The sequence below is a fragment of the Balaenoptera musculus genome, chromosome 19, assembly GCF_009873245.2.
Source record: "Balaenoptera musculus isolate JJ_BM4_2016_0621 chromosome 19, mBalMus1.pri.v3, whole genome shotgun sequence".
Classification (NCBI taxonomy): Eukaryota; Metazoa; Chordata; class Mammalia; order Artiodactyla; family Balaenopteridae; genus Balaenoptera; species Balaenoptera musculus.
The window spans coordinates 14,271,249-14,293,140 of NC_045803.1; the positions used below are offsets into that span (position 1 = coordinate 14,271,249).

Below are 21,892 nucleotides of genomic sequence, written 5' to 3' on the forward strand. Positions count from 1 at the left end.
ACCTCTAGACAAGGAGAAACTACAGTGACCTTGCAGCCGTAACTTAAAAATCTAGGATTATTTTAAGCTAATCAAGGGGGGTAAAAAGTAAATTTCCCCATTTTGTCTGCCAGCACCCAGTCTTCATCCCATGTTAGTAGTTATGAGTCTCCTAGATATTCTATGCATATATTGTTTTTTATGAATGTACAGCCATCTATAACCATCTTTTTATAGCAACCTAAATGTTCTACATCTTTAAATTTTTTTCTCTCACATCTTGGTATCTGTGTAGTGGTTCCAGAGTTCTCCATTGTGTAGGTGACCAAACATTCTCTGTTTTCCAAAAGAGCCTTACCATCTGACACATTAAGAAGGCAAAATAGGACTTAACCTGGTGATCCTGTGGTTAAGACTCAACCCTTCCCTTGCAGGGGGCACAGGTTTGATCCCTGGTCTGGGAAGTTCTACATGCATGCAGTGTGCAGTGCGGCCAAAAAGAAACAAAAAAAAAGTCAAAGTAGGGCTTCATTGGTGGCACAGTGGTTAAGAATCCACCTGCCAATGCAGGGGACACGGGTTCCAGCCCTGGTCCGGGAAGATCCCACGTGCCGGGGAGCAACTAAGTCCGTGGGCCACAACTACTGAGCCTGCGCTCTAGAGCCTGCGAACCACAACTGCTGAAGCCCACGCGCCTGGAGCCCGTGCTCTGCAACAAGAGAAGCCACCGCAATGAGAAGCCCGCACACTGCAACGAAGACCCAACACAGACAAAAAATTAAATAAATTAAAAAAAAAGAAAGCCAAGTATTCATTACAACCCCATTTGCCAGAGACAGAGACCTTGAACTAATGACTTCTCCCCAGCCGGTTTCCTCTGCATACAACATAAAATAGTACAACCCTGCAGTGGTGTGGCAATTCAGATTATATAGTCAGCGCTTAATGTTGGCCGGCCTATATTCCCATTCCCTCACATGGATAAATTCAGTAGTAACTTTCTTCTTTTATTTTTTAAAATTTATTATTTTTTAATTTATTTTGGGCTGCGTTGGGTCTTCGTTGCTGCTCGCGGGCTTTCTCTAGTTGCGGCGAGTAGGCTTCTCATTGTGGTGGCTTCTCTTGTTGTAGAGCACTGGCTCTAGGTGCGCAGGCTTCAGTAGCTGTGGCTCGCTGGCTCTAGAGTGCAGGCTCAGTAGTTATGGCCCACGGGCTTAGTTGCTCCGCAGCATGTGGGATCTTCCCGAACCAGGGCTGGAACCCATGTCCCTCGCATTGGCAGGCGGAATCTTAACCACTGTGCCACTAGGGAAGCCCCCTGTGTTTTTTTTTTAGTTAATATGGTACAAATACATGATTGCAAACTTGCAGAGCTGCAGTTATTCTGCCATTATGCCCTTGGACATTCATCTGTCTTCAGTTTCTCCACCATTATGAAACAGCTGTGGTGAATTCTGTACAGAATGTCCAACAGCAGTGTGAACCATTTTCTTAGTCCGGGAATCTACTGGTCCAAAGTTTCCATGACCGAATCACTCTAATGGCCGGCGAACCTGGAAGGCTGTTTCCGGTTGCCCTTGGTAAAGATGGCGAGAAGAGGACCGTCACCGGGGTCAGGCTGCGGCTTCGATGCCCTCACCAAACATGGCGGCCTTTTGTGCCCGCCCCCTTCGCTTCCTCCTGTTGGTTTACTCCAGCGAATCAGTAGCAATGGCGGCGGTGAGAGCGGCTTCTCGGAGACTACGCAACTTGCTGACCCGGCGTGAGTTACCTCTTGACCTTTGGGGGTCCGTTGAGCTGTCGTGCTGTTATAGCGACAGTCGGACGGGGAGGCCTATCCCGGGTCTCGCAGGGTCCGAGCCCCTTATTAAACTCAGGGGTCCATGTGCCCCCATCCAAACGGCCTGTGTCTTACAATCGGGTCGCTGACAGCTCAGTGTTCCCAACCTGGAGTCAGTACCACGATCACGGGTCTGAAGTGGTCCTCATACTGAGGCCACTGATAAAGTGCACCCTAATCTTAAAGTCTGTATTTCCCTAAACCAAGGTCTCTAACAGGCCTGTGTTCCCCAATCTAGTGTCACTGGGATGTGTGCCCTCTGCTCTTGAAGGTGCTGTGCCCCCAATCTGGGGTCATCAATGGCTCTTCCTTCCTTCATCTCCCCAGGATTGACAGCCCGCACCAACCTGGGTCTCAGCCTTAACCTTCATCCCATGAGTTCCTTTGCACAAGATGGGGCCTCCAAAGCAGCCCCCGAGGAAGCCCCAGGCCACAGCTATGAGTCCCTTCGGGTGACATCTGCCCAGAAACACATTCTGCACGTGCAGCTAAACCGGCCGGAGAAGAGAAACGCCATGAACAAGGCTTTTTGGAGGTCCGGCCTGCAGATTCTGGAGGCCTGCCTGCAGGAGGAGGCAGGGGCTAAGGGACTGGGCAGGGGTGGGCCTGAGGGCAGGGGATTCCCACGCCAGACATAGCCCTTCCCCCTTTCCCCCACAGCGAGATGGTGGTGTGCTTCAACAAGATTGCAGAAGATTCCGACTGTCGTGCTGTGGTGATCTCTGGCGCAGGAAAAATGTTCACTTCAGGTACCAGGTGCTCTCCACACCCAACCCTGCCAGTCTCCCCTGCTCCTGGGAATAGAGTAATGCTTCATAATTAGTGTTTTAAGCAGCTTCTAACTTCCACTTTGATCATTTTCAAATACAGAAATTAGTCCATGGGACTTCCCTGGCGGTCCAGTGGTTAAGACTCCGCGCTTCCACTCCAGGAGGCATGGGTTCATCCCTGGTCAGGGAACTAGGACCCTATATGCCACACGGTGCGGCAAAAACAAAAGAAAAGAAATTAGTCCAACAGAACATGACAGGATCATCGGCTCTAAAGTCAGGGTTTTCATCCTGAATCTGTGGCCTTGATCAAGGCCTTTAATCACCCAGAATCTGTTTTTTTTTATGTCAGTAAAGCGTGTTGTAATCATTACATGCTTTCTGGGAATTCCCTGACAGTCCAGTGGTTAGGACTCAGCACTTTCACTGCAGGGGCCCGGGTTCAATCCCTGGTCGGGGAACTAAGATCCTGCAAGCTGCGAGTGGTGCGGCCAAAAAAAAAAATTGCATGCTTTCATGCAATTAATTACTCAATCCACATGAACTGATTTCCAGTTACATGTCTGTTAGATCTTTTGATTGTCCCACAGGTCTATTCTTCAGATTGGATAATTTCCATTGACCAGATTCATCGACTCCTTTGTCATCTCTGTTCTGCTGTTAAGCCCATCCAATGATTTTTTAAAATTTCAGATACAGGCATACCTCAGAGATATTGTGGGTTCAGTTCTAGACTACCACAATAAAGCGCATATAGCAATAAAGCAAGTCACATGAACTTTTTGGTTTCCCAGTGCATATAAAAGTTACATTTACACTATACTGTAGTCTATTAAGTGTGCAGTAGCATTATGTCTAAAACAAAAAGTACATACCTTAATTAAAAGATAATTTATTGCTAAAAAATGCTAACCATTTGACAATGCAGGGTTGCCAGAAACCTTCAATGTGTAAAAAACACAGTATCTGTGGGACTTCCCTGGTGGTTCAGTGGTTAAGATTCCCTGCTTCCAATGCAGGGATGCACGGGGCATGGGTTCGCTACCTGGTCAGGGAACTAAGATCCCACATGCTGTGTGGTGCAGCCAAAAAATCAAAAGAAAAAACAGTATCTGTGAAGCGCAGTAAAATGAGGTATGCCTGTATTGTAGTTTGCAGTTCTCAAATTTCCATTTGGTTCTTTTTTATATTTTCCATTTCTCTGCTAAAGTTTCATATCTTTTTGTTTGTCACAATCGTATTTTTAAAAAAATATTTGTTTATCTTTGGCTGCGTCGGTTCTTAGTTGCTCACTCGGGATCTTCATTGCCGCGTGCAGGCTTCTCTCTACTTGTGGCCCGCATGCTCAGTAGTTGTGGCACGCGGGTTTAGTTGCCCCTCGGCATGTGGGATCTTAGTTCCCCAACCAGGGATCAAACGTGCGTCCCCTGCATTGAAAGGCAGATTCTTAACCACTGGACCACCAGTGATGTCCCACAATCATATTTTTCTTTGCATCACTGACTGTAGTTACAGTGGCTGTTTTAAAATCCTTGTCTCCTAATTCCAACATCTGGGTCGCCTTGGCGTCAATCTCTGTTTCTTATCTTTTCTCTTGAAAAAAAATGGGTCTCATTTTCCTGTTTCTTTGTTTTCGGAGTAAGGTTAGATTGTATCCTGGATATTGGACTATGGGAGAAAATGATGTGGAAATTCAGGATCCTATTACATAATTCCAGAGTGTTGAGTTTCCTGTTTTAGCAGCTAAGTTGGAGTCAGTGTTTAAATCTCTTTGCTGGGCTGCCTGCCTGCTTCATGGGTCAACAAGAGATTTGGGCAGAGCTTATACACAGAACCTGGGGCTCCCCTCTCTGGCTCTCTGCTTTCTGGAATTTCCCCCCCTCACTTTCTGTCAGCTGAGGTCACCCTGGGCTCTGTTTGTCCTTTGGTCCTTCAAGCACAACTTCAGCCTGCCCTCAGGTTAACTTTTTTAAAAACAGGAAACTTGGCCAGTCACTTCTTCCAGAGTCTGCCTGGTGCCTTCAGGTAATTGGATCTTGTCCAACAAGGGCACATAGTTGGCACCTGTAGGAGGGTCCATACCAGAAGTGGAGGGTCACATACACTGATTTCTGCACAGGGCCCAGCCTAGTGCTGGGGTCCCAGTGGTGACTGAGGCAGCCCCAGGGCCCTGCCCTCATGGAGTTCCCAATTCAGTGGGGAAGACAGACAGTAAACAATGTATTTCTTTTTTTTTTTTTTTAATTTGCTTTAAAATATTTTATTGGAATCCTTTTGATAAGACCAAGTAAAGGCCACCTAAATGATTTTGGCCCCCAAATTTCTAGGCAGTCCCCTCTCCCCACCCCAGGAGGTTGACAGCTGCTCACACAGGTTAAGGCAGGAAAGATGTGAAGTTCCAAGGGTCTGTCCAACACCAGGTAGAGGACACCCTTTGTGTCAGCAAAATTCACAGTACCCAGGTAGAAGGCGCGCTGCTCTCCACTTCTTATCACAGCCTGTTAATGAAGTGGCAGGAACCATTACCGGGGCATCGCAGCTATCCCAACAGCACTTCTTCAAGAGGAGAATTCCAAACCTTAGGCCTTCAGTCACCAGGCTAGCCCTGAATCTCTGTGAAGGGGCACTGCCCTGGCTGGACTTCCAAAAGCTCTCCTGCTCTATTCAAGAATGGACGTCTTAAACGCCCTCGAGGCGCTCAGGAGCCTCCTTCAAGAATCAGGGGCCTGGGAAGAAACCAATGAGTCAGCAGAAGCCAGGGCGACTCCAGACGAGTGCCCCCTGCCCTGAGCTGGGTCAGTTCCAAGCAGTGGCATCACAGAGACATCAGACACTCTAGTCTGTAACGGTAGTTCATCCTGCTCAGGCAATGTATTTCTTTCTGTTTCGTCTGTTAACATCTCCGCGTGTCATGTCCATTGTTTTCTTTCTACAACTCTCTCTGTTCTCCTTCATTCCTTTGTTCATCCATTCAACATTCCAGCGCCAGCCCCCTTGCTGGGTGCCGCGGACCTCGAAACAGAGAGCAGCCCCTGTGTCTGAGCCCTGTCCTTCGTGGAGTGCAGGATGAGGGTTCACGTGTAGCCGTGCCAGGCCTGGGGTCCTCATCTTTCAGCTCACGGCTGATTGTGGCCGTCTCGTCCCATTTTCGATCTGAAGGCCAGAAAGAAGAAACTCAACTATTAGCAGTTTCAATGATAGAATGAAACTACTAATTTAAAAAAAAAAGAAAAAAAGAACTAGCCCACACTTATTTACATTTGCGGAGTGTCTCTGAGCACTTTACACGTATTAATTCTCACCACGACCCTGTGAGACAGGCTCAGTCCCCATCCCCATTTGATAGGTGAGGAAACTGAGACCCACAGAGAGGAAGAAACTTGCCCAGTTCTCACTGCTGGGATTTTTGAACATGGGCTGCCTTGCTGCAGAATCCTTGCTCTTCACGGCTAAGTGACTATGGCCCACGTGTCTGACAGGCTGGTTCAAAGTATGCCTAGCCGGAGGAGCCTGCCACCTCCCACCCCTGCCATCTCCACACACCTTCACCTCTCTGTGGTCTCATCTGAAGAAAAGGGAGATGCTCTGAGCCCCCACCTCATCAGGTTGCCGTGAGGATGAAACGAGTTAATAGGCACAAAACATTAATTCATGTGGAACTTTTATTAATGTAGCTGTTATTATTATTTTTTAAAATAAATTTATTTCTTTTTGGCTGCGTTGGGTCTTCGTTGCTGTGCGTGGGGTTTCTCTAGTTGCGGCGAGCGGGGGCTACTCTTGCGTTGCGGTGCACGGGCTTCTCGTTGCGGTGGCTTCTTTTGTTGCGGAGCATGGGCTCTAGGCGCGCAGGCTTCAGTAGTTGTGGCACACAGGCTCAGTAGTTGCGGCTCGCGGGCTCTAGAGCGCAGGCTCAGTAGTCGTGGCGCACGGGCTTAGTTGCTCCGCGGCATGTGGGATCTTCCCAGACCAGGGCTCGAACCCGTGTCCCCTGCATTTGCAGGCAGGTTCTTAACCACTGCGCCACCAGGGAAGTCCCTGTAGCTGTTATTATTGATGATTATAAATAATGTAATTGTGATGATGAAGGAGATCTGAAACATTTAGAGGTTCCCAGGGAACGAGACCTCTCTGGAATGACTTCTGACTCTGGAGGGGGACACCTTGTACCGTGGTCTGGGGCCCTTTATTCCAAGGGGTTGCAGACACCCGCGTCTGCAGATCCAGGTAGGGCGGATAAACCAGCAAAACCAGCGGGAGGAGGTGTGGCCAGGTGCCAAGCTGGGCTTGTTCTGGGGGTAAGCGTGGCTCCCACTGAGTCATACAAGCTGTGCAGGCCTAGTGGGAAGCTGGCAGATGCCTGCAGGCTGGTGCAGGCGGTCTGGCCTCGGCTGAGACGGAGTATATAATAATAGTAACTGTTGTGATGCCATTGCGTGCCAGGCATCGCTCAAAGCACCTCTGGGCTCTGTCGCTTGAATCCTTGCAGCCCCATCAGCTCTTGGGAGGATTTTAGGCTCATTTTACAAAGCAGAAACCCAAGACCCAAAGGATGGAGTGACCTGGCCAGGGTCGCACAGAGGAGTTCTGTCTTACCCATATTTAACTTGCACAAATTCAGCTCTACCCTGAGTCAACACTCCTCTATTCTCGTTCATTTAAACAAACTGTGGCGGCAACAGAGCCTCAGAGAGTCAGGGGTGTGGCTGAAGGTGGGAGTGATTTTTCAGGTTCGTCAAATAGCATTGTTCAGAGGGCAGGCAAAAGCATGAGAATGATTCACCTCGGGAAGAAGAAAATTCTGCTCAGAACCATCCCGTAGCTCCACCTCACTCAGAATCAAAGCCAAAGTCCTCCTCTTGGCCCACAAGGCCCCACAGAGTCTGCCTCTGTCACCTCTCTGACATTGGCTCTTCCTACTTTCCCCCTTGCTCACTCCACTCCACTACGCTGGCCTCAGTGGTCCTCACGCAGACACCGGGGGCATTCCTACCGCAGGGCCTTTGCACTGGCTGTTCCTGACACGTAGAACTCTCTTATCGCAGATATCCCTACAGCTCCCTCCCTCTGGTCCTTCAGATCTTTATTTATATGTCGCTTTTTCAGTAAGAGGGTCCCTGACCACCCTAGTTAATACTGCAAGAGCCCTCACTGTGCATGTGCACACACACACGCTCCATTCCACTTCCCTCCTTTAATTTTCTTTTAGTACTTATTGCCACCTGACAAAATGTATCTTCCTACCTGTTTGTTTCCCATAGAAGGGCAGCTCCATGGGGGCAGAGATTGTTGTCTGTATTGTTCACTTATTGAGCACCTGCTGTGTACTAGGCCCTGGTAGGCACTGGGGATACAGTGGTGGGCAAAAAGCCAGACTCCTTGGGGGTGGGGAGGTGGGGAAGACAAACTCCTCGGCTCATGGAGCTCACATCCTAGAAAGGGAGACAGGCACTAAACGAGATAAGCATACAATTATAACAAGAAGGCAGTGCGGGAGATACGGCAGAGAAAGGAGGTGAAGGGTGACAGGCTGCTATTTAGCCAGGGTGGCCAGAGGGAGCCTCTCTGAGGAGGTGACCTTTGAGCTGTGGCCTGAACGGTGTGATGGAGCGGGCCTTCTGATCGCTGGGGAAGGGCTGTTCTAGGCAGCGGCAGGAACAGGCACAGAGGCCCTGGGAAGCGAATGTGTTGTGTTGTTGGAACAGCTGATGGAGGCCTGCGTGCCCAGTGGAATAGGTTGGAAATGATGCTTGTGCAGGGCTGGTAAGGTCTTGGCAAAAGACCTGGCATTTCATTCTAAGTAAGACGGATGGGGGGCGTCGGGGAGAAGAGAGGGCCCTGAGGCGATCACAAGTGCCCTCTGGCCACGTGTGGGGAACAGGCTGTGGAGGCAGGTCAGTGGAGGAAAGGTCAGACTTGGGATTGTCTTAAAGTTGGAGCCACAAAAATTTCTCCATTTCCGAGCTTCCCGTCTCAGGAAACATTACCACCTCTGACGCACTTGCTCATGCCCAAAACCTTGACCTCCAGGCCATCTGGCATCACAGTGAAGAGCATGGCCCCTGGAGCCAGCTGCTTAGTTCTGGGTTTGAAATCGCAGCTCCACTGCTCACAAGCCAGTGTGACCTTGGGCATGTGATTTAACCTCCCCATGCCTCAGTTTCTCCCCCAGGAAAATGGAGGTAGTAATAGGACCTACCTCAGAGGGTCATTGTGAGGCTAAAGTGAGCAAAGACTCGATATACGTTAGCTTGCCTTGACTTCACACCCCAAACGCAGTCCCTCCTGTGTGAGTTGCTGTCTCCACTGTGGTGGTTTGCCTGGCCTCTGAACTCTAGTCAGGGCAATGGGTTGGGCCTGGGCGGCTAGGTGAGCCTCCTCATATCTCCCCACCAGGTATCGACTTCGTGGACATGGCTTCAGGCCTCCTTCAGCCCGCAGGAGGCGACGTGGCCCGCATCAGCTGGCACCTCCACAGCCTCCTCAGCAGATACCAAGAGACCTTCAGCGTCATCGAGAAGGTGACTCTGGGAGGCTAGCAGGGCATGCCCCCTGCCTGCCGCTCCTGGACCAGCCTTGACCCTGCCCCTCCTGTCCCCTTCCAGTGCCCTAAGCCGGTGATTGGAGCCATCCATGGGGGCTGCATTGGTGCAGGTGAGTCTGCAGCCACCCACCCAGATCTGTTGCTAGTTAGACTTTGGCCCAAGGTGCAACGCCACGGTCTGGGGGCGGGGGGGGTGGGGGGAGGGGAGCAGTCCTGTGGTTGTTTAGTGTCCCTGGCCTCTACTTCCCAGGAGTGGATCTTATCACTGCCTGTGACGTCCGGTACTGTACCCAGGATGCTTCCTTCCAGGTGAAGGTGAGCCATCTTCCCGAGCTTCTGCTTCCTTGGGCCCTGCTTAGAGCTGGGAAATGAGTGGCAGAGACAGGTCAGAGCAGGGGTAGAGCAGGGACAGAGCAAGCTAAGGGGGTGGGAGTGAGTCTAGATGGCTTCATGGAAGAGTTAGTTAGAACTGAACCTTAAAAAGTAACCCTTGGGACTTCCCTGGTGGCCCAATGGTTAAGACTCCGCACTTCCAATGCAGGGGGCGCCTGTTTGATCCCTGGTCAGGGAACTAAGATCCCACGTGCCACAGGAGCAAAAAAAAAAAAAGAAAAAAAAGTAACACTTGGCCAGGGAGGAAGTCAAGGGTAGGTCATGCAGTCAGTGTGAGGTCAGGAGTGAGTAAAGTTGTCAGGGAGGGGTTGAGGCTGGGGGCGCTGCTGGCGTCAGTGCTGGAGGGGGCTGGAGGCACGATGGAGCTCGTGCATGGAGGGGGGCAGGGCAGGGATAAGCAAGGCTTCCGTCTGGAGATAGATGCAGCTGACCTCAAAGAATTGGGAGGGCAGAGGAATTGGAAGGTGGGCTGTATTCTAGAGTGAAGGAACCTATATGGCCAAAAGTATGTGGTTGGGAATGAAACGGGGTGTTTGGAATGGGAGTCTCTGAGGTGGGGGTGGGGTGGGACCTCTGCAGTAAATGCAGAGTTTCATTGGCATTGAGGTTGCATGGGGGACAGTAGTGGGCAGAAACCAAGCACGGACAGGATTGCTCCCCCCAGGAGGTGGACCTAGGTTTGGCAGCGGATGTGGGAACCCTGCAGCGACTTCCCAGAGTCATCGGGAACCAGAGGTGGGTGAGAGGAGCCTGGGGAAGGGGACGGCAGGACATCTCCTAGACCTGGGATGACTGCCACCCCCGACACGCTCTGCCTTCTTGCAGCCTGGTCAACGAGCTGGCCTTCACTGCCCGCAAGATGATGGCTGACGAGGCCCTGGAGAGTGGGCTGGTCAGGTAGGGGCCGAGGCCTGTGCTGGGTAAGAGCTCAGGGGCAGCCAGACCTGGGTGGGGCTCTCTGGATCCCCGTGTACCTTAACTCATGGATTCCAGGTGGCCTCCTCTCTCTGGGTGCTCTGGAGTCTACTGCCCTGCTCTGATTGGTCCATTTCACTGCGGTATCTTCTGTTTTCTACTGTGATTGGCTACTTCTTCATCCATGGGAGGGAGAGGAGAGCTCTTCTCAGACCGCCGACTCCAAATTCCTTTCATCCTCAGCCGGGTCTTCCCAGACAAGGAGGTCATGCTTGATGCGGCCTTCGCCCTGGCAGCCGAGATTTCCAGCAAGAGCCCCGTGGCGGTGCAGAGCACCAAGATCAACCTGCTCTACTCCCGCGACCATTCGGTGACAGACAGCCTCAACTTCATGGTGAGACTCTCCGTCTGACCAATCACATCCCTTCTCTGATCCCAGAGCAACCAATCAGGGCACAGCGGCCCCTTGCAGGCCTTGTCCTCTGATTGGTGCGCTGCTATCTCCCATTTTGTCGTTGGTCCAATTAAAATCTTCCCGTATCCTTTCCATTCCCCGCCGCTGTCTTCATCCAGAAATCCTGGAACATGAGCATGCTGCAGACAGAGGACGTCGTTAAGTCTCTCCAGGCCTTAATGGAGAAGAAGGAACTGAAGACCATCACCTTCTCCAAGCTCTGAGAGGCCCTTCGTCCCAGGTCCTGGCCCAGGGTCTAGCTTTGTCCCATCTCATGCCTGCGCTTCCTCATTCACAGAGAGGGAGGATTAGTGAAGACGGTCCCCCTCGCTGTCTTCTTGGCCAGTCTCCCAGTTTATAACTTTATGACACAGATTTACTCATGCCTTGTCTTCGCCCCACGAACAATAAAGCAATATAAAGAACCCGGTGTCCTTATTGGAGAGAGAGGCAAGGCAGAAAGGGGGTTAACATGATCATCCTGGGGGCTCCAAGGACCACGGTTGTGCTGAAAGTTGGGGATAGAGATATGACCAATGGGAATGGGAGCCATGCAGGTGATGACCATTCAGAGTGGCAGTGGGCAGGCCAGGGCTGGTAGCAAGTCATGTGAAAGGCCACAGACGGTCTTCCTGCCTGCTCCAGGCTTGAGGGCGGCATTTCCCCTGCCTGGCCCCCACTCACTGCACAGCATAGTAGGTTCCGGTGCTGGAGTCTGGCTAGGGTTCTACTGCTACCCAATCTTGGGTCAACTGCCTCACTTCTCTAAGCTCTGAGTTCTCTTTTCCATATGTAATCCCAACCTCCTGGGGAATTCCCTGGCGGTCCAGTGGTTAGGGCTTTCACTGCGGTGGCCCGGGTTCAATCCCCTGTGGGGGAACGAAGATCCCGCAAGCCACATGGCGTGGCCAAAAAAATAAAAAATAAACCAACGTCCTGGATTTATGTTTGGAATGAGGGCAAGAGACCAAGCATTTATTTACAAGGTATTATTTTCCTTTTTTTCTTTTTTTTTTGGCCATGCCGTGCGGCTTGTGGGAGACTTGTGGGATCTTAGTTTCCCCGACCAGGGATGGAACCCAGTGCCACGGCAGTGAAAGCACAGAGTCCTAACCACTGGACCACCAGGGAAGTCCCCAAGCATTAATTTAGTGTCTCCTATATGCCACGTCCTGTTATGAATATTTATTAACTTAGTAATTCCTTTCAAGGGCCCTATGAGGTTGATACTATTAATATTCCCTATTTAACAGATGGGCAAATGGGCAAACTGAGGTTAAAGCACTGACACAAGATCAAACAGCGAAGAAGTGGCAGAGAAAGGAGTTTAACCCAGAACCTCAGGCTCCAGAAGTCAGTGATCTAAACCACTACATATACAATATAACGTACATACTAGAGGCATGCAGCAATAAATTTAGGTCCTTGAACAGTTCCTGGGAGTATCAAGAGTGCCCAGTTCCTCCTTGCTTTTTCACTTGTTTCCATTGCCCATCTGTCCTGGGCCACTCCTTTTAGCCTTACCCTGCCCAACCCTCCTGGCCTCACCCTCCCTCTGACAACAAAGGGTCAGCCAGGTTTTTATGGGCTCTGATAAGGCCCTTGAAGGGCCAAAGTTCGCCAGCACTTCCTCTTTGCAGAAGGGCCTAGAGGAGGCGGTCCTGAGCTGAGTACCCCAGGCCTGGCCCAGAAGATCTGGGTTCCGGTTGGTTACCAGTGAGGCTGGTAAGAGAAGGGAGACTGGGGGTGCCCTAGAAGATGTGTGCCTAGGATGCCCAGAAGAGGGACCCCGTGGACCCTGCCCTGCCAGCCACTCCCTTATCCTCAGGTATAAGAGCCACCCACCAGCCGCTATCTGCCACCATTCGCTACTCCTGCAGCTCTCCTCACCGTAGAAGCCACCAGCCCAGCCTCTCAAGATGGCCTTTGTTCCTGCACCAGGCTACCAGCCCGCCTACAACCCGGTGAGAGACCCTGGTCCCTGGCTTAGCTCCACCCTGACCTCCACGCACCAATTCACCCTCACCCTGATCCTCAGGGGCGCCCACCCGGCCGTTGTGGGTCTGATTTACCCAGTACTGACCCTGGGGCTTGACTGACTCCCACCCTGATAGACTATTTACATCCATCCCCAGCTCTCAGCCCTCTTCATCTTCACGCTGATCCCTCACCCCTTGGTTTCCTCTCCCTTGCTTAAGGGAGGGGGGCTGGAGGGGCTTCTGACTGAGTAGTAAGGGCTGCAATAGGCAGATGGCCTTTGAGGCCCCTCACCTGGCCCCTTCTGCAGACGCTGCCCTACCACAGGCCCATCCCAGGCAGTCTCAGCGTTGGAATGTCCATTTACATCCAAGGAGTGGCTAGCGAGCATATGAAGAGGTAAGACCCTCCCCCATGCCAGGCTAGGCTGGGAGGGGGCTACAAACAGGGGGCTTCCAACCCAGGTGCAGGAGGCCTATTTCCCTTCCTCCCCGCCGGCTGAGAAGAGGGCTCTATGCCACTGCACCTGATGGGCAAAGAACAGCTCTGGTCTGGGGAGTCCAGGGCTTGGTGATCAGATCAGGAGGGGGGCTGGGAGGTGTTAGGGAGACTCACCATGACAGGTGGCCCCAGAGTTGGGACACTGGATTGGAATTGATGGGTATGACAGCATGAATTAAGATCACAGGCTCAGAGCTGGTCCACCTGAGTTCATGTCCCAGCTCTGTCATTTACCAACCGTGTGACTGGGAAAGCTCTGTGTGCTTTAGTTTGTCATCTGTAAAATGGGTTTTGAGGATTCAATATGTTAAACATATAGTCGTATAGTCAGCACTACAATAACTCTTAGCTTTTTGTTTTCTTTAATTTTTTAGATTTATTTTTGGTTGCATTGGGTCTTCGTTCCATGCGGGCTTTCTTTAGTTGAGGCGAGCGGTGGCGGGAGGGCTACTCTTTGTTGCGGTGCTCAGGCTTCTCACTGCGGTGGCTTCTCTTGTTGCGGAGCATGGGCTCTAGGTGCGTGGGCTTCAGTAGTTGTGGCACGCGGGCTCAGTAGTTGTGGTGCACGGGCTTAGTTGCTCCGCGGCATGTGGGATCTTCCCGGACCAGGGTTCAAACCTGTGTCCTCTGCATTGGCAGGAGGATTCTTAACCACTGCACCACCAGGGAAGTCCACTTAGCTTTTTTATGGCTTTAAAATGGTGATGATAAAAAAAAAATGGTGATGATAATTGAATGATGTCATAGGACTGTTGTTTCTTTGTTCATTGTTTCTGTGTCCACCGAGTACCCACTCTGTGCCTAGGCGCTGGGGCCTGAGAACTCAACAGGACAAAGATCCCTGTCCTCATGGAGCTGACATCCTAGTAGAGGAGACAGATAAAAAATAAATAAGTCAGATATATAATAAGTCAGATGGCGATAAATGCTATGGAGACAAATGAGGAGGGAAGGGAGATGGGGAGCAGATGTGGGGTAGGGGTTGTGTGGCATTGTCTCTTTAAATAAGGTGGCCAGGGAAAGGTTCCTGGGAAGGGAATTTTTTAGCAAAGACCTGAAGGCAGTGAGGGAGGGAGCCTGGGGTGTATCTGAGGGAAGAGCATTCCAAGCAGAAAGAACAGCCAGTGCAAAGGTCCTGAGGCAGGTGTGTGCCTGCCCCCTTGGAATAATTTGGGGGATGCTGGTGTGAAGGGAGCTGTGGAAAGTACTCCGATTTGCATTTTCACAGGGTCCCTCTGGCTGCATGTGGGGAATGGCCTTCAGGAGCCAGGGAGGGGGCAGAGAGACCTGAACCGATAGATACCGGGCTGGGGTAAATGCAGGAGTCCCAGTAGCAGTCTTATTTGAAGCTGGGTCAGGGAAGGGGGTCTCATAAGGAAAGGGAGTGAGCAAAGGGGTAGCGGTGGGAATCTGCCCCTTGGAGTGCAGGGGCACGATCTCCCCCTCCAGTCTTGGGTCAATAGTGCGCTGGCATGTGCGGCCAGGGGAACAGCCCTTCGTGTCCCACCAGGTTCTTCGTGAACTTCGAGGTGGGGCAGGGCCCAGAGGCAGACATCGCCTTCCACTTCAACCCCCGCTTTGACGGCTGGGATAAGGTGGTCTTAAACACGAGGCAGAACGGCAACTGGGGCAACGAGGAGAAGAAAAGGAGCATGCCCTTCAGCAAGGGCGCCGCCTTCGAGCTGGTGTTCATGGTCTTGGCCGATCACTACAAGGTCGGAGCCTCATCCCTCCCTCCCTCCTTCCCTTCCTTCCTCCCTCCCTGCCTTTCTGCCTTGCCCTGATCCCTCCCTCTCTCCCTTTCTTTCTTCTTTCTTCCTCTCTCCCTTCCCCCTCCCTCCTCCCTTCCTACCTCACTTTTCTATTCTTTTCCTCCTCTCCTGCCTCTCTTTTTCTCATTCCCATTCCTCCACCTCGGAGAGCCTTCTAATGTGTTTCACACATAACCTCTTGCTCCCGTGTTCTTGCGAGGTATGTATTTTGGCCCTTTCTTATCAGGAAGTCTAAACACACACAGAAGCACAGAGTCCTGGGAAGCCCTCCTCCCCTGGGCCAGCACCGAGCTGTCCACTCCAGGTTCCTCTGCTCCTGTCTCTACCTCCCACTTCCCCTCCGGTTATTTAGAAGCAAATCCCAGCTATCATATAATTTCATTCATAAATTGAATGGAGTTCTCTCCATCCCCTGCCTGCCACTCCCCATAAATGACACACATCAGACACCCTGTGCACATCCGTCCCAGCCTGACCCGTGGGAGAAGTCTTCTGGGAGGATAACCTACCTGGACGTTATCTGCCCTCATGTGGACACCAGATATCTAACCTCATCACCAAGGTTAACATCAGGGCTTGAGCTCGGACAGACATGGGTTCAAGTCTGGGCTTTGCCTCTCCCCAGCATGTGACCTTGAACTGGTCACTCTACCACCTGGAACCTCTGCTTTCTTGAACAACAGGGACAGTGTTTTGTCCTCCCTCACGGAGCTGTTGAGCCAATCACCATGTTGATGCCAGCAGGTAAAGCGCTTAGCATGTAGAAAGCTCTCAGTCCTGGGGAGCTGGGTCTCGGCTGTGCCCATTGCTTAGCACTATAAATAGAACCGTGATGGCTTACAGTACTCTTGAGATGTGATGACAAGGCAAGGCTCTACATGGGATTTCCACAGTGCCTTTGACATGCCTTCCCAACAGTCCCAGAGCGAGATCCCATTTTACAGATGCAGAAACAAAGACTCAGAGAAGTGAGTGACTTACCTAAGGTCACACAGCCAAGACATGTCAGAGCTGGACCTGACACCCAATCATTTGGTACCAAAACCAGGACTCCAATTCAGTTATCTCCCAATCTCCATCCTCAGGCTAAATTCTCTAGTCTCGTCCGCCCACCAATCTGTGAGCTGACTTTTGACCTCAGCTTGACCTCTGACCGGTGGACTCAAGATTCCTGACTCTGAGGCTGTCCCAGCTCACCCTCAAAACTTGTGACCCCAAGTTAAAAATCTCCCTGTTTCCTGCTTCCTGTTTTCTACCTTCCAGGGTCAGAGGTGCCACCTCTGACCTGACCCCTGCCCTCCAGGTGGTGGTAAATGGGAATCCCTTCTATGAGTTTGGGCACCGGATCCCACTACAGATGGTCACCCACCTGCATGTGGATGGCGACCTGCAGCTTCAATCAATCAACTTCATCGGAGGCCAGCCCGCCCCAAACCAGGTGTGTGGTGTGTCCCTCTCTTGTTTGCTTGCTTTCTTCCTTAATTCGTCCCTACATTCACTTATTTCCTGAGCACCTGCTCTGTGCCAGACCCTTTTTTTTTTTAATTAATTTTTTTAATTTATTTTTTTTAGCTGTGTTGGGTCTTTGTTTCTGTGCGAGGGCTTTCTCTAGTTGTGGCAAGCGGGTGCCACTCTTCATCACGGTGCGCGGCCCTCTCACTGTCGCGGCCTCTCTTGTTGAGGAGCACAGGCTCCAGACATGCAGGCTCAGTAATTGTGGCTCACGGGCCTAGTTGCTCCGCGGCATGTGGGATCTTCCCAGACCAGGGCTCGAACCCGTGTCCCCTGCATTGGCAGGCAGATTCTCAACCACTGCGCCACCAGGGAAGCCCTGTGCCAGACCCTTTGCCAGGTGATGCCACAGACCCAGCGGCAACCAAGACAGTCTAGTAGTGGCCGCAAGTCGTCAGTGCGGGGGTGGGGCACATACAGGAGGTTTGGAGAGTCTTTTTTTTTTTTAAGGTATTTGCACCATTTTCTACACCATCATTTTATTTTATTTATTTATTTAATTATTTTGGCTGCGCCACGTGGCTTGCAGGATCCTAGTTCCCCGACCAGGGATTGAACCCTGGCCCTTGGCAGTGAAAGCGCAGAGTCCCAACCACTGGACGGCCAGGGAAGTCCCTGGAAAGCCTTAGGAAGGGCTTTCTGGAGGAGAAGTAGGTGTGTAAGCTGAGTCAGAAAGTGAAGATAGGGAGGGACAAAAACCACAGGAGTAGCAAACATGTTTCTGAGAAGTTGCCTAACGTCATTAGTCAGCTGGGAAATTCACTGACAATCACAAGGAGCTACCACTACACACCCACCAGAAGGGCTATAACGAGAAAGGCACATAGTACCAATGTCTGGTGAGGCTGTGGACTGGCCGACACTCCCATACCTCGGGAAATAACTGGGCAGCCTCTACGGAAGCTGAACAGACACACACCCAGTGACCAAGAAACCCCACTACCAGGTCCACGGTGAACAACTGGCCAAGACACAAGCACTAGAACCCCACAGCAACACTACTTGGAGAAGCCCAAACTTCAGAAACCTGGCATGTCCTTCAGCTGAGGGCTCTACCCTTCCCAACCTGTAAGTCCCCCAGCCCCTCCAAGGGGAAAGTACTCTGATGATCATCAGCCCCATTCTACAGATGTGGGAACTGAGGCACGGAGTGCTTCAGTAACTTGCCCAAGGTCATGGAGCTTGTAAGCGGCAGAGGCACGGATCAAACCACTCCTCTGCCTCCCTGATGAGGAAACGCTGGGAATGTCTTCATCCCTAAGGTGGCCTTGGGCCTATGGGTGTTCATTTTACTCTTGTGCTCCATCAGTGTATTTTATTTTATTATTTATTTACTTACTTACTTATGGCCGCACTGCATGGCTTGCGGAATCTTAGTTCCCTGACCAGGGATCGAACCCCGGGCCCCCACAATGAGAGTGCCAAGTCCTAACCACTGGACCACCAGGGAATTCCCTCATCAATGTATTTTAAAAAGAAAAACAACATGGGAATTCCCTGGCGGTCCAGTGGTTAGGACGCCTCACTTTCACTGCTGAGGGCCCGGGTTCAATCCCTGATCAGGGAACTAAGATCCTGCAAAACGCGCAATGCAGCCAGAATAAAAAGAAAAACAACAATGAAGCAATTTTTAAAGGACCTTCAGGATAGCTGGCTTAAAACGGAAGTCGAGGCAGAAATGAGTGCATCAGAAACAGAGAGAAAGAGTGAATAAAAATTGTTTGGTGGGGAAAGGAACCACTGGTGAGGAGGTGAGGACGAGAGAGAGGAACAGAGACAGAGACTGTGAGTAAGAGAGGCTGAGAAACAGAAACAGACACACACAGACTGAAAGAACTGAGACAGACAAGGGAGGGACAGGAACTTGGCTGGTTAAAGCGCCCCTAGTTGCCCCAGGGGTGCGCATGTAGAGTGAGGGGCAAATCATGGCTGGAGATGAGGTGAGCAGGGTGTTGTGTGGGCCTGGGGGTGTGTAATGAGGGTGCACACTTTATCGTGTGGCTCCTGGATTGAGCGGGAGGAGAGGAGTGGATGAGGGTCCTGGGTCAGCAGGAAGCCAGGACAGGGGTGGGTACAAAAACAGAATTTACCAGCCTTGTCCTAAAGGAGTGGGCTGAGGTTCGCTGTGCACTGGAGATCCCTAAACACGCGAGTTCCTCTCCATGAGTGAGCCATCTGGGTGCTACCCTTTGACCCCGAGTTCCCTTGGATGGTGGTGGTAGGCTGCCCTGGGGCGGGCATCCTTGACACCCTCCAGGACCTAGTTTAGGGTCCCCCTCATTGCCTCCTTCTCTTTCTGTGCCCACAGGTGCCCATGCCTAATCCGGTGTACCCAGTAAGTACCTGCTCGTGGGTGATGGACTTCCCCTTGAGGTGGGGTTCAGTGGCTGAGGAGGTCCTAGGGCAGCCAAAGGACCCCCAGCCTCTCTCCATTCATGCCTTCCGTCCATCTGTGTAGGGTCCGGGGCAGTACTACCAAGAGCCAAGTAACCTCCCAGTAAGTGGGAGGGTTGTGTGGCCATTTGGGGGTGGGTGGCAAGAATTGGAGGGTGGTCAGAGAGACTGGATCCCCAGTTGTACTAATCCAGCACCTAGAGCTACGCCTGCATGTAGTAGGTGGGCCTAATATTTGCTGAATATTATAGAATAATAACTCTTCCTCACTTCACAGACCATGGAGGGACCCCCAACCTTCAACCCGGTAAGGTCTCTGGTGGGAGTTTAGGGTTCTGTGGTGGGCAGTTTGTGGGGAAGCAGGAACTGGTGGTGGGTCAGGGGTCCTGAACCATGGGGAGCCCTGAGAAGGTAGGAAATAGAGTGGGCAGAGGGTGTTTGGGGCGGGAGGTGGGTGGGGAGAGGGTGAAGTTGGTGGTCAGAGGGGGTGGAGGTTGGGGGTTAGGGACATTTCCCAGGACAAGTGAGAGCCCCTCTCTGAAAATTTGTCCTTGCCTCTGGCTTCTGGGGACCTGAGAGATGATGGGACACCATGTTCTCTTCCCACAGCCTGTGCCATTTAATGGGAGACTGCAAGGGGGGCTTACAGCCCGAAGAACCATTATTGTCAAGGGCTACGTACCCCCCACAGCCAAGAGGTATGGAGTCTAGATTGAGGTGTGAATCCTTGGTCCTCCACATCCCTCAGTCCTAGGAGTCTGAGCCCTCAGCCTCCTCCTCCATTGGAGACCTGGGAATCCAGTCCCCAGTCCCCTCCTTCCTTGGGGAGCAAAGCGCTCCCCCACCTCCTCCCCACCCATCTTACTCCTACCTTTCTCTCTGCCCCCAGCTTTGTCATCAACTTCAAGGTGGGATCCTCGGGGGACCTGGCTCTGCACATTAACCCCCGGCTGAATGAGGGCACCGTGGTTCGGAACAGCTTTCTGAATGGCTTGTGGGGAGCCGAGGAAAGGAAGGTCTCCTACAACCCGTTTGGTCCTGGACAGTTCTTTGATGTGAGTCTGGGGTCTCTTTCCCTGCTTCCCTCCAAAGCCTCTGTCCTGGCCCTGGCCTCACGCCCGCCCCTCTCTCTGCAGCTGTCCATTCGCTGTGGCATGGATCGCTTCAAGGTGTACGCCAACGGCCAGCACCTCTTCGACTTCTCCCATCGCCTTTCGGCCTTCCAGAGGGTGGACATGGTGGAGATCCAGGGTGATGTCACCTTGTCCTATGTCCAGATCTGATCTATTCCTGGGGCCATAACCCTTGGGAACACAGAGGAAGATCCTGTAAGACTCCTTTCTAAGCCCCTAATAAAATGTCTGAGGGTGTCTTGTGAATGTACATGACCCCATTCGCCTCCCTCACTGTTCCTTCCTTCTTGGTTCAATCATGCACTGTCCATTCAGCCATCCAATCATCTGTCCATCCATCCTCTCATCATAATAAATCTAGGGCTTTATGTGTATGAACCTATTCACTCCTCACAATGCCAGGAGGTAGGAACTATTATTATTTTCCATCTGTAAATGATGAGGAGACAGGCAAAGAAAAATAAAGCTGTTGCCCAAGGTCACAGAGTCCATAAATGGCAGAACCAGGATCCAAATCGAGGTGGTCTGGCTCCCAAGGCTACGTGCTCAGCCACTATACAGCCTGTTGTCCCATCCACCCTGCATCCATCCAACCAAAATTCCATATACCCATTCAACATCCAACCATCTAGCCACTCACCAATCCATCTATCCGTCTGTTTGTCCAGCCATCTTTTCATCCATCCCTTCATCCATCCACCCATCCATTCATCCTTCCATCCATCTATCTCGTCATCCATCAATCTTTCCAAACATTCATCCAAGCATATGTTCATCCATCCATCTAAACATTCAACAATCCATCCACTCTACCTCTCCATTTTAGCTGTTTGTTCATCCATTCATCATTCAGCCATTCACCCATCCATCTGACCATCCATCCATTCAGACATCTAACTACTTATTTATTAGTCCATATGTCTATTCACTCAGCCATCCTTACGTCCAAATTTCATTCATCCTTTCATCTCTTCACTCCCTCCTTCATTTGTCCATGCAGTTCTCTGCCTTCCAGCACATCCATCCATCCATCCATTTGTCCATTTTTTATCTATCCAGTCATCCATTCTTCTCTTCATGATCTATTCCTCCATCCATTTCCAATTATTTATCCATCCATTTATCTCTTCATCTGTCCACTAACCATGTGTCATTCATTCAAACATCCTTTTATCATCATCTTTGTGTTGATTTAATAATTTGTTCATTTATTTACACTTTCATGCATCCATTTATTCACTCTTATTCATTCACTCACTCGCTTGTTCACATATCCAGTCATTTGTCACTGTCTGTTCAATTACTCATTCAGTTTATTGTCTCATTCATTCACCTAGTCTAGTTCTTAAACAGTCCTACATTGCAATCCCCTGGGGAGCTTTTAAGAAATATTGATACCTGACCCCAACCCAGACCATGATTAGGTTAAACCACAAAAATGCCATTTTTGTAGGTTAAAAGTGGTTAAATATCAATAATTTCATATGTTCTAGCCTAGTAAATCTGTAGTGGGTCCTGGGCATCAATATTTTCATTGAGTTCTCCAAATGATTCTATGGATTTGTCAAACATTGATCAAAGATGTTCTGGGGGCCCTCAGACCCTGGATGGCTGCTGAGGAGGTCAGGAAGGGAGGAGGGCTGCCCTGGGCAGCCTCCAGTCTGAGGCAGTCTTCTCCTTCTGGGCTCCCTCCTCCCTTACTTAACAGTCA

General features: G+C 51.1%; 2 protein-coding genes across 6 annotated transcripts; both read left to right on the plus strand.

Annotated features, from left to right (window-relative positions):
• The first annotated feature begins 1,632 nt into the window (after positions 1–1,632).
• Positions 1,633–11,317, plus strand: ECH1 (enoyl-CoA hydratase 1). Its single transcript, XM_036834333.1, has 10 exons — positions 1,633–1,741; positions 2,147–2,354; positions 2,480–2,568; positions 8,983–9,107; positions 9,192–9,240; positions 9,381–9,445; positions 10,188–10,258; positions 10,349–10,420; positions 10,682–10,832; positions 11,012–11,317. The coding sequence occupies exons 1-10, from the start codon at positions 1,690–1,692 to the stop codon at positions 11,114–11,116; spliced, it is 987 nt and encodes a 328-aa protein (XP_036690228.1). The 5' UTR covers positions 1,633–1,689; the 3' UTR covers positions 11,117–11,317.
• A 123-nt stretch (positions 11,318–11,440) lies between these two features.
• LGALS4 (galectin 4) lies at positions 11,441–20,436 on the plus strand. Of its 5 annotated transcripts, XR_005017510.1 has the most exons (12): positions 11,441–12,617; positions 12,721–12,856; positions 13,180–13,268; positions 14,881–15,085; positions 16,446–16,580; positions 17,601–17,722; positions 18,963–18,989; positions 19,113–19,151; positions 19,326–19,355; positions 19,658–19,746; positions 19,938–20,103; positions 20,185–20,315. XR_005017510.1 is itself a non-coding variant. In XM_036834334.1 (11 exons), the coding sequence occupies exons 2-11, from the start codon at positions 12,812–12,814 to the stop codon at positions 20,329–20,331; spliced, it is 972 nt and encodes a 323-aa protein (XP_036690229.1). In that variant the 5' UTR covers positions 11,441–12,617; positions 12,721–12,811; the 3' UTR covers positions 20,332–20,436. The 5 variants fall into 5 exon arrangements, 3 of the variants coding, with proteins under 3 accessions (XP_036690229.1, XP_036690230.1, XP_036690231.1); XR_005017511.1 differs by lacking the exon at positions 19,113–19,151; XM_036834334.1 differs by lacking the exon at positions 17,601–17,722 and having other exon boundaries at positions 20,185–20,436.
• The last annotated feature ends 1,456 nt before the right edge of the window (positions 20,437–21,892 follow it).

Excerpts from the sequence above, each read along its gene's own strand:
- ECH1 (XM_036834333.1), top strand. The coding sequence starts at position 1,690 with ATGGCGGCGGTGAGAGCGGCTTCTCGGAGACTACGCAACTTGCTGACC. Across the intron at positions 2,355-2,479 it reads ATGAACAAGGCTTTTTGGAG|CGAGATGGTGGTGTGCTTCA; the intron begins GTCCGGCCTGCA and ends TTTCCCCCACAG. Across the intron at positions 10,421-10,681 it reads CTGGAGAGTGGGCTGGTCAG|CCGGGTCTTCCCAGACAAGG; the intron begins GTAGGGGCCGAG and ends TTTCATCCTCAG.
- LGALS4 (XM_036834334.1), top strand. The coding sequence starts at position 12,812 with ATGGCCTTTGTTCCTGCACCAGGCTACCAGCCCGCCTACAACCCG. Across the intron at positions 19,356-19,657 it reads GACCCCCAACCTTCAACCCG|CCTGTGCCATTTAATGGGAG; the intron begins GTAAGGTCTCTG and ends CTCTTCCCACAG. Across the intron at positions 19,747-19,937 it reads GTACCCCCCACAGCCAAGAG|CTTTGTCATCAACTTCAAGG; the intron begins GTATGGAGTCTA and ends CTCTGCCCCCAG.